Source organism: Aspergillus japonicus (genome assembly GCF_003184785.1).
Source record: "Aspergillus japonicus CBS 114.51 unplaced genomic scaffold BO86scaffold_113, whole genome shotgun sequence".
In the NCBI taxonomy this organism is placed as follows: domain Eukaryota; kingdom Fungi; phylum Ascomycota; class Eurotiomycetes; order Eurotiales; family Aspergillaceae; genus Aspergillus; species Aspergillus japonicus.
Window position 1 is genome coordinate 57,734 of NW_020291750.1, and position 10,888 is coordinate 68,621.

Below are 10,888 nucleotides of genomic sequence, written 5' to 3' on the forward strand. Positions count from 1 at the left end.
ATGATACTGACGGAGCCGTCCTTTACGTTCAGCTTCAGCTATCCAAACGGTGAACCTCAGACCCCAACGAGGACTCCTCCGACGACCACAATCTTCGGTGATTCGGCCTTCCAGACCCCCAAACTCGAGTCCAGCTTCTTCGATCCCCGAGTCACTTGGGACACCTCCGATCCCTATGCCTCCAGTCCGGAATTCCTCCGGACACCCCAGAAGTTCGGTATAAGCACCCCTTCGATCAACCCTCTCCGATTGCCAGACACTGGGCCCGACCGACCGTTAGATGCAGACCCCAATTTGAGGAGCGCCAAAGCGGCGGAACAGGACACAGATACAGCCAAACGACGCCGGCCGTCCAAAGCCAATGGGTTTATCGGGGAGGACGGTCCGCGGACGGTAGACTCGGCCAAGTCTGCCGCCACCATACAAACACCCCCGCCGAGCAGCGCTTCTCGAAAGAAGATGACCGAGTATGGCGAGGGCAAAGGCACTGGGCGACGGACCTCCGCTTCCAGTGCGGTGGGCGGTCATCTGGAGACTCCTAGCAGGATAATGGGTGCCTCGCCTCAGTTGTTCAATTTCACCTCCTCCCCAGATCCGTTTCAACTGGGATCGATGAATCCCTCCGCATCCCCTCTATTCCCGCAGCAGAGACTTTTCTGGGATCATGACTTGGGAAATCATGGGGTAGGAATGGGTCTTTCGACAAGCGGTGTCGATCTATTCGCTCCGCAAACCAGCGGCCCCTTCCAGCTCAACCCTCCACCCCTGCAGGATGCCCATATCCCTCAGTTGCCCACCATCGAGGGTGGTATGGAACTTCCAGAGTTCAATACCAACGGCTATAACTTGTCGTCAACCACTACAACCGACGCCGCACTGTTCCCTGCCCCATTCTCTACTTCTCCTCGTCTACCGATCACAAAGGCTGAGGATCCAGCCATGTTTCTCAGCTCTCCGGCACGTCGTTTTGGGGGACCCCAGCCGACTCCCGAGAAGAGACTCTTCGGTCGGCCTACCCGACAGCCCTACCATCATCAGACCGAGGAGTCGAAGCGGGAAGAACTCCGCCGGGCACAGAGTGTACACCACCCGCTCGCCGCGTTCGATCACGAAGAGGACGATGACTACACTCCTCGACAGACCCGGCCGACGCTGACCCGTAGTGTCACTCACACGGCTATCACGTCTTCTCGCCCAGGTGCTGGGAGCACGATGTCTTTGGCGAATGGCATTCGCAAAAGCCCATCGAAGGGCCGCCTATCACCCGTTAAGTCGATGCGGCAGTCGATGCCCCGCTCAACGTCTGCGGCCAGTATACCTACACGTTCTCAGTCAGTGGTTCTCCGGATCGGACGCGACGGTCGAGCCAAGACCGAAATGCAGCCCGTGCAAGAGGCAGCGACTGGATTGACAGATCCCATCACCGCCATGGACTTGGAGGGCTCCACAACAGAGAGCGAGTACGACTCCGTCGATTACTCTGAATACCCCATCATCCCTAGTCGCAACCCCTCATTCGCATTCTCAGACGCTGGAAGGTCAGTGACGGGCCGTAGTGACTCGGGTTCACGGCCTCACTCAAAGGGCTCCTACACCTCGACGGCAGCATCGTCCCAGTCGGGACGGATGTCCCCTTGGAATGGATCTTCTCGCGGACTTTCCCGCCGACCTCAGTACAAACCTACTCTGGATGACTGGAAACGGACCCCGAAAAGACAGACCGGCATGCTTCACTCAGATCTGTCTTATCTGAGTGCCGGATCTCTGGGAGAGCCCTTCGATGATGTGGATGAGGACAGTGGCGATGCTCAGCACGCCCTGCGGAAGGTGTTGCAAGAGCGTGGCCGTCCGCTTCGGCCTCACACTGTCAGCTACAGCTCGCGGATAGGTCGTGCCAATCGTTCTCTGGCCCACCTTCGGTCGTCACCGCCGCGATTTGGAGCCGAACTGGATCTCGCTACGCGGACTATGAACACGTCTCCTACAACGATGACGGACCCTGACATTGCAACCCCGATCACGGACCGGTTCAGTAATCCAAGCAGGGGAACCAGGTGTGTTTGCAATTCCATGGACAACGGTGGTCACCTGATGATCCAATGGTAAGTAGTCCTGAACACCATAGCAGTCCTTTCCTAGCCTGACTCCGGGACAGTGAATCATGCAGTCACTGGTTGCATACCAAGTGTGTTGGTCTTGAGCGGGCCAATCTCCCCTCTGTTTATGTCTGCGTCTTCTGTGTTGCACAGACTCCAACTCGGAAGAATAACCGTGTTCGAGTTCCTGTTGGCAGAGTCGGCCATGGTCCCCCCTCACCCTTAGCCCATAAGTCCTACCGGTTCCGTTGAAATGCCATGGACTCGAACACGCTGGTACGACTTGCTTTCTTCACTCCTCGACATCAACCTACCTTCAATACCCTTTACCTCACGCTACCATAACTCATACCCAATACTCCTCTCTACTCAAGGAGCAGAGAGTCCCCACTATTCTGGGTCTCCTTTGTCATTTTTGTCCTGGATTTAGACATACCCCTTTTCCTTTTCTGAAACATACCATCTCCTTCCGGGCGGCTCTGTGTTTACATCACCGCAGTGATGAGGGTTACTTCCTTACTATGTTCCTAATCGTCCGGCAAAGGGCCACGTGATACCTTGTATTTTGTATGTAGCCAACGCTAATCAACCAAGAAACACACTCATGATGATGAAACATTTATCCTGCACAGTCGTTTGGACAATGCACTCGTCGCTCGCAGGAGGAAGAGCACAGTAGAGTTAACAGCAGATCACTACTTTGAAAGGCAACTGTTCTAGTTTTGTTTTCTTGTTCATATACTAGTTCCAGCGTAAATTGGACATATCTAGACTTAAGTTATCTGACAAAGACTACTAGGTTTTGAAGCTATATACTTGCCCTAAATTACAATCACTAGTTCATAAATTTAAGAGAGATATACAAATTTGAAAAGAAATCTATGATTTTAGTTATATCATGCAATATCTAAGTATTTCCAGAGGGTATCTTATATCTTCTAGCATTGATGAGTCTTGGTTTTTGACTATAGTAGACTAAGGTAACGGAACAGTGTCGACCTTGTTGATCCATTGCATCTTGACCCCTATTCCTGTCCATCACCTCCAACCTTGACAATGCCCCCGGTCACTCGCTCCATGCGCCGCAATCTTCCCACCTTCCTCCAGGAGTCGTCAACTCGCCAGTCAACCACGTCTCCGCCGCTGCGTCTCAGCGAACCCCCTCGAACTGGCTACCCCGGTCTCCTCGACTGGATCACCATCACCCCGGCTCTCATATGGGACCATGCCAAGCAAACCGATGCCATCAACGAATTCTTCGACCAGCTACAGGGCTATAGCTCCGTCAACCTCCGACTCCGGCGTTCCCGCCCCCTCGAAGCCCCGAACACCGAATATCTCATGATCGGTTCGTTCGATCCTGCCCCGTCCACTGTCCTTCTTTTGGGGGAGATACTGATGAGAAATCCCCAGAATGGAGCCACGCTTCCACCCGAGCCAAATTTCTTGACTCCGACGACTACACCTCGTTGATGAATCTCCTCGGACGATTGACACAGGGTAGATCCGTGCACCTCTCCTTGGTCGATTTCTCGTCCACGAACACGTACGCCTTCCACCCTGACAAACGGGGCCCCGTCGACCACTTCGAGCTCCTGATGGTCGACTTCCCCGGCAACCTGTCCGAGTCACAACGAAACGAAATCTCGCACCGGAATGGTCCGTTCAGTCTGCGCGGCTGGTTCCCCGGGCAGCCGTACGAGGAGATCGAGCCGCTTCCGCTGCACCAGTTGGTTGACTGGACGTGTGGGTGGCTGGTTGACACCACTGGTGCCGGTGCTGCTGCTGTGGATTTCCGGGGCCATCGCGGCGCGCAGTGCCTGGTCTACTTTCTGCGGTGGAATGGGTGGGCCGGGGAGAGGCGCTACAAGGCGATTCACGAGACGCATCCGGTGGATTGGTGGGGGGAGTTTCTGGCGCGGTTGGAGGAGTTGGGGATGCTGGGGTGGGAGAGTCAGCATGTGCGGTTTGATCGGCGGTCACATTAGCCTTGCTGTGCATATGGCGGGGCTTGGTGGGTTCTCTTGGTTTGGTGAGCGTAGGATGAATACGCATGAAGGGGTTTTGTTTACTGATTCGTTGGGGTGAAGGAGGGGAGGGTGGATGGGCTCCGGTCGGCTCTGAAGTTGTAAGGACGGTCTCTCGAATATCCTTCGGCAAGGATTGTATTCTGCCTCCATTTGCTTGTTGAATCGTATACCATCGCTGGCTGGTCTGATATAGCCCAAGTCGGAACTCTAGTGACGTTGCAATACCGGCGTTGTTTGGTCCAGTTGGATCTAGTAGTGGCTGTACTAGACAGCCGCTTTTGGGCCTGTGCCATCGCTGATCCACACATGGTGTAGTACTTCTTGGATGTTAGAAGGGTTATGGTGTTGTTCCAGACGTAGTGTACGGTTGGGCTACCAGCAAGGCAAGGGTCGCCGCGATTAACGCGGGCAGCACGTACCGGCAACGAGTCTGCAAAAACGTGGATGCCATGCTTCAGCTGGCGGAGAGTGAATGCATCAAGCGCACGCGGCCTGAAGACAGTAATGTCTGACGACAGTTCCCATCTAAGGAGAAAGTGCGGATAGTGGCAGTCAGAGTGGGCGGGGAGGACATTTCCAATGGTTTAGCCTTCATTTACTAGAACACGAGCTACGGAGAAAGAGCAACTCTCAGTGCTTGTTGGATTTATTCCTGCCCACCGGGCAACGATCTCTGTAGGCGTCGTATCTCGTCCAAACAGTCGTGATCCTTGGAGAGGCAATTCGACCCATTCATAATCGGCAGCGTCCCCCAACACAGCGTCGAAATCCAGCTACGATCAGCCGTGGCGACTACTGAAAGCTCACCGATACGTACGGTGTTTCAAGTCTGGTTGCACACGCTGGCACCTGGGTCTCTCTTGCGGTAGGCCCTGTCGGATTGGTTCACATCCTTGGAATCTCTTTCGTGCTCGTCAGCCTCACGCTTCCTTTGCTTTGGGACGGACTATAGACCCTCCGAGTCGTCGCTTTCAGATGAAGGGTCCTGTGGCCCCGAATCACTAGACTCCATGAGCTTCCGGCAAGAACTTGGAAGAAGTCATGCAAGGATCTCCGCTTTACGGTCCTCCGTAGACAGTTGCATGACCATGTCATCCATTTTGAACGGCTTTTCATTCTCGTCTACTGAATTGCACGCGACAAAGGTCACAGTTTGGAAGACACAACGCCATTTCCAAAAGCAGCAGCAGAATGTCCTAGCCTCTTGAGCATCATCAAAGAACGTCTGCCGTGCTGCTCCAAGGCGGTTGGCGACTCAAAGCCCGCGAATCTGAATATAGCAGTCGACTCGGCCACTCGCTGTGCATACTCAGAGTGAAGTCGATAAGTATATCGCCCCGTCGTAACTCTGCAGCTCTCGTGGAGAATGCCCCACTGCACTCCTACCCCGTCGGGAATGTCAAGACAATCTCATGCTCGACAGGGCATCTCTCCCCGCGCGTTGCGGGCTGGGGATCCAGCGCTTCAGCTTCAACTTCTTCCACTCTGAAAGTTCTGTCCAAGCGGCATAGCCGTTTCAGTCCGTCGACCACGTCCTGTGAACACCGGCGCGTTGATTGATGCCCGTGCAATTGCTGCGATTTCTTGTACACTTTGGTGGCGCTGCGGATTATGCAGTGGTGCTTGGAGACTTATGGTCATCAGATGTAGGATAAGATTTGTTCACGGTTTCTTGTGGATCATTCTTGGAGAAAGGATGGCTGATCTGATTGAGATACGAATCGGGCGGGTGCATTATGTAGGCTGGCCCGCCGCGAGAGATGGGAGACGTTCTGCGTCGGAGAAGTAGAGTCTGTGTTCAGGGGCGGCATGTATGAGGTGTAGAGATGGCAAGCCATAAATCGAGGTTGGACTGGGTGTAGCTCAAGCTGTAAAGGATGCCAAAGGATGCCTTTGACCCTGGTTGAAGTTGAGGTTGAAGATGAAGATGAAGATGTACAAGACGGACTTGGATTCTGGCCAATGGGAGATGGAGAGAGGAAGGTAGGAAGGAAGATAGAAGGAGAGGAGAAAGAAGAGACAATTCAAGCCGAAGCCTGCTGAAGGTCACGATGATGGCTGTGAATGGTATTGGGAAGAGATCATGTTCTCCAGGTATAGAGTTATCAACACAACAAGACAGTGGTAATTTAGGCGCTGCTATTGAGTTAAGGTGGTATTCTCCATTCCATCCAGTGACAAGCTACAGTACAGGACACATGGTGAATCATTTTGAATCTGCGACTTACACACCCACATCCAGATCAGATATTCCTATACAGCAATTAGAATCTTCAGTAGCCTTGATAAGCTGCTGAATATCTAGCACAGAGACCTAGTACTGATTCGACGAATAATCTGTATGTACAACAGAACAGGCACCCGCCATACCTCGAAGCCACAACACCCATCGACAGCACAAGCAGCAACCCTTCACTCCAACCACCAAAGTGAGACATACCTCTTATCACCGACACACTAAGAGAATGTCTTACACCAATTGCCTCAAAAAGCAAGCCCCAATGGGGCAAAATCAAGCAGAATTAATGAATCCAGACAATATGACTCACGCACCCGTGCGCCAACACGAGATTAAGAACAAGAAAACCCACCTCAAAACCATAAATACATTGACTGGACCCTGGATTCCCAACTCAAATTCCACAAAGACACCACTCAATTCTCTTCATGTACTAGACACCTTCCCCTCCGATATCTATCTCTATATTGCAAAAACCCCAGGCCCAGACACAGGAATAGCACCAAAAGATGTACCCCCCGCCAACCTTCACCAGCCCGCGCCTCCTCTTCGAGGCCATGACGCCCGACGACCTGGACGCCATGCATCAGATCCGCAACAAGCCCGAGGTCATGCAATGGAGGTAAGTATTTAGCACTCCCTGATCGTCCTGATGCACGACCCCCGAAAACTACGTTTACGGTACTAATATGACCGAAAACCCAGCTTGCGCAAACTCCCCGACCAGAACCTCGAAGAAACCCGCACCTGGCTGACGAAGTTCATCTCGGGGGAGAACAACCACCCGCCTCGGACGTGCTACGTTGTTCGGGAATTGTTACCAGCTTCCACTACCTCACCCGAGGAAACTCCAGCAGCAGGCCCGGTCATCGGCAACATGGGCGTGCGGATGGAGCCCGCCCCGACCCAGCGGGACGATCCTGGATTAACATCTTCGTCCTCGCAGCAGCAGCAGCAGCAGCAGCAGCAGCAGCATTCCCCAAGCAAAGACCGCTGGGAACTGGGGTATATCTTCCACCCGGACGTGTGGGGCCGGGGGTACGCGACGGAGGCGGTGCAGCACCTCAGCCAGAAGTTCTTCGGGGAACTGCAGGCCCAGATGACGGAGGCGTTTGGCGCGGAGGCCACGGAGCATGTCGAGGAGGGGCTGTGGGCGATCACGAATCACGACAATGCGGCCAGTCAGCGGGTGCTGGTGAAGACGGGGTTCGCGGGCCCCGTCGAGGAGTTTGTCGAGGGGGATGGGACGCGGTGTGTTGTTTTTGTGAAGTATAAGTGATATTATATACCCTGAAGTTCCTTGGGGGTATCTTCCCCCCTGCTATGTGTCTCTTTCTATTTTGCTGGGGTTTGGGACTGTGTTTGGACGGTAGAGTGGGATAGAGAGGTGTATATAGAAATCGTGAGTCTGGAAAAAGCTGCTGGTCATGCATAATTTTGTGGTTCGTAGCAGCAAGACAACTAGCTGTCTATTTGTTGAGTCGAGCAGTCAGCGTTCTATCGCCTGCGTCCTCGGATCTGGTTCTAAACCATTGCGTAAGCATCATGCATCTCAGTCAGTTGTATCAGTGACAACTCGGGGTATATACATCGTAGTATGGTATGGTATGAAGTAATGACAGTAATGCAGAGGTAAGCGTAGGCAGGAACCAGTATCGCGCGTATCATAGATACTACCATAAACAAGCCGCCAAGGAGAACTCAACCCACGCCCAGAACACAATGCAGGCGTATCGAATATATCAGTAATAGATAAGAGATAAGATGGCTAAAAGCAAGCCGATAGAGACAGAATCAACCACATCGGATCCTTTCGTTGCGGCCACAAAGAATCTTTTCCTCCATCGAGGCCTGCAACCGACCAGGGAATAATTCACCCTCCGATAGAATGGAGCTTTGTGACACAAACAGAAACACCAGACTCCGTGAATCCCCTCCCTATTGCATATACCCAGTCATCGTCAAGCGGGCATCCCGTACAGCCCTGGTAAGTATTATCCAAAATAAAGTAACAGTCCATCTATCGTAAAGGCAGCTATACCCGACATAGGAGCTCGGAGACCGCAGGCACCGGCCCTTATGCCATGGAGTTCGTCATGCAATGTTCCTTTGCACAGGAAGCCAAACTCCTCACTGGCGACGTTGGCCGGTACGTTGTAATTGTTCCCCGATGCGGAGAGCCTCTGTACCGTCATCCACCAACGACTCTTTGAACCAGGGGTGCTTCAAGGCTTCCTTGGCAGTGATCCGGTTCTTCGGATCATACACAAAGATCTTTTGCAACAAATCCAGGAACAGTCGATGGAACTTGGTATTGCTTGGGATAAACTCCTGGGACTCGTCAGTGGTGGCTACCGGAGGCTGGCGATGTACTATGACTTACAATGAGCTGTTTCATCGCCCGGACGTACTTTCGTGAAGCCCGTGTTGTCTGGTCATTAGGATATTCAAGGCGTAGGCGGGAGAAGTACCTTTCCAGATTAGTATGATCTAAGAGAACGAAGACGACGAACATACTTCGCAGCCTGATTTTGGCTTCCACTCCGACCTCCCTGCATCACTTGCCGGACAAGCCGCGTGTCGATTCGCTCCCCGATGACGGCCTCCATCATGGCCAGATGCTCGAGATTATCATGCGTTTGGAACAGAGCATCTCCCGTAAAGAACTCCACGAGGATACATCCGATACTCCAGATATCGCAGGGAAAACTCCAGCCCAGGTTCAAGATAATCTCGGGAGCCCGGTAGTGCCGAGTAGAGACCACCGACGAGTGGTACTCATCATCGAAGGTGGCCGATCCGAAGTCAATCAACCGGATCTCGCTATCTAGCAAGACACGCCTCTGCCGGGCGCTCCGTGAAATCGCGCAGGAGGATGAGGGGATGGTACGGTTATATGTGAAGGTCTGGTATGCGCTGCTAACAAGTAGGATGTTCTCAGGTTTTAGATCAGTGTGGATGAGGTTGAGGTCATGGAGAACTGCACAGTCAGCATCTGCAGAGAATCAACAGCCAAGGAAACTCACAAGCAACACTGGTGAACAGTTGCCGGGCGAAGTTTTGAATCTGACTGCTGGGAAACGGCACGAAGGCATTTCCCTTGAGGAAGTCAAAGACACTCTGTCCCAGCAGATCTGTCACAATGCAGATGTGGTTGCGGAAATCGAAGCAATCCCGGAGGTGAATGCACTTGTTTCGATTGGCTTTATCATTCGAAGCCAAGGTGGACAGGACTCGCAGCTCGATCCGCGAGGCATCCCGATATTTCTGAATGGAGCGGATGATTTTAACCGCACAGCGGGTCTTGCGGGTCTTGTCGTACGCCTCGACCACCTTCCCGAATGTACCTTGTCCCAGTAGTTTTACGATCGAGTCTGCAGGCGTTAGTTCGGGCTTGCTTCCTTCCGTAGACATCAATGACTTACATCGATCGGTCAAGGGAACATTTGGTGTCACAATGTAGTGACCGTCATCATCATCATACTTCTCGCCCCTATTTCCATACTGCACATACCATTAGCGCCACTATTTTGGGAGGGGATTTTAGTCACAATACTCACATCGCGAATCACTGGCACCGGCACATCCTTCGCCTTGATGATGGGCTTCGGAGGCGGAACGTAACTCAGGAACGCATCACCAGCGGCCTCCAACTCCTTCTTTTTCTGCTCATCACGAGCAGACTTCCGGGTGGTCACTCGCTTGCGTTTTTGGCCTGTGTTGGCGTCTTCGTAATATAACCCGTTGCTAGCCCCCGTGCTACCCTGAGACAGGGAGGTGGGCGCGGTAGTATGTAGAGATGTTGTTCGGTCGGTGGAGAGAGACTCAGCTGAGGACTCTTCGCCATACTGTTGGGGGTTGATCGAGAACGAGGGTCGATCGTAGGTTGCAAGATCGTAAGTCGTGTCGGGGCCGGTGCGCCGCTTCTTGGTGGCCGGTTGGGGCGCCGCCCCATTGGGTGCGTTGATATAAGCCGTCGCCGGATTGCGCGAAGCGGCCTGGGACTGCTCTGGAGGCGGCGTGTCATCGATCACGATGACTTCCTTGGGTATGCCGTTCTTATAGAATTCGCCCCAGTTGGGTTTCCTCCTCCGACCATTTTGAGCGGCTGATAGAGCGTTCATCGGGTTCTGCGCAGGCGGCATAGCGGTGGTTGTTGTGGAAGGGATAGAGGGCGTGGGAGCCGGTGGTAGTGTCTTAGGAGATTGGACAAAAGGGAGAGAGGTAGTCGGGGGGTTGACAGTATAGGGATAGGCGGAGGTGACGAGGCGAGCGGTGCCTGCAGCGGACGTGGTCGGGTAGGATGGGGTTGGCTGGTAAGGTTGATGATGGGGGTATGCGTAGTGTTGCTGATGGTGCGAAGGGTGTGTCGCGGTAGCCGTTGAAGGGGTAGACATGATGCAGAAGAGGGGACGCGAGACCCAGCCGGTCCAACTGAGCGGCGGATGGTCGGCGAGAGAATGAGAGTGTAGACGAGAAGAGTCAACGAAGTTGATGGGGATTCTGGGGAAGGGAGAGGGAGA

General features: G+C 53.4%; 4 protein-coding genes across 4 annotated transcripts; 3 read left to right on the forward strand and 1 right to left on the reverse strand.

Moving 5' to 3' along the window:
• Positions 1–2,158, forward strand: BO86DRAFT_384047 (PHD finger domain protein; the record flags this gene model as incomplete). Its single annotated transcript, XM_025670862.1, has 2 exons — positions 1–2,102; positions 2,140–2,158. 2 exons carry the CDS (start codon positions 1–3, stop codon positions 2,156–2,158), a joined length of 2,121 nt encoding a protein of 706 aa, XP_025522091.1.
• Positions 2,159–3,152: 994 nt separating this feature from the next.
• On the forward strand, positions 3,153–4,084 carry BO86DRAFT_404897 (uncharacterized protein; the record flags this gene model as incomplete). Its single annotated transcript, XM_025674050.1, has 2 exons — positions 3,153–3,444; positions 3,510–4,084. 2 exons carry the CDS (start codon positions 3,153–3,155, stop codon positions 4,082–4,084), a joined length of 867 nt encoding a protein of 288 aa, XP_025522092.1.
• Positions 4,085–6,555: 2,471 nt separating this feature from the next.
• Positions 6,556–7,777, forward strand: BO86DRAFT_393634 (GNAT family N-acetyltransferase). The gene is made up of 2 exons (XM_025673059.1): positions 6,556–6,987; positions 7,071–7,777. The coding sequence occupies exons 1-2, from the start codon at positions 6,875–6,877 to the stop codon at positions 7,642–7,644; spliced, it is 687 nt and encodes a 228-aa protein (XP_025522093.1). The 5' UTR covers positions 6,556–6,874; the 3' UTR covers positions 7,645–7,777.
• A 493-nt stretch (positions 7,778–8,270) lies between these two features.
• BO86DRAFT_27703 (putative protein kinase (Lkh1)) lies at positions 8,271–10,888 on the reverse strand. Its single transcript, XM_025667276.1, has 5 exons — positions 9,926–10,888; positions 9,392–9,869; positions 8,883–9,345; positions 8,749–8,836; positions 8,271–8,696 (listed from the first exon to the last, which is right to left on the reverse strand). Exons 1-5 carry the CDS (start codon positions 10,760–10,762, stop codon positions 8,496–8,498), a joined length of 2,067 nt encoding a protein of 688 aa, XP_025522094.1. The 5' UTR covers positions 10,763–10,888; the 3' UTR covers positions 8,271–8,495.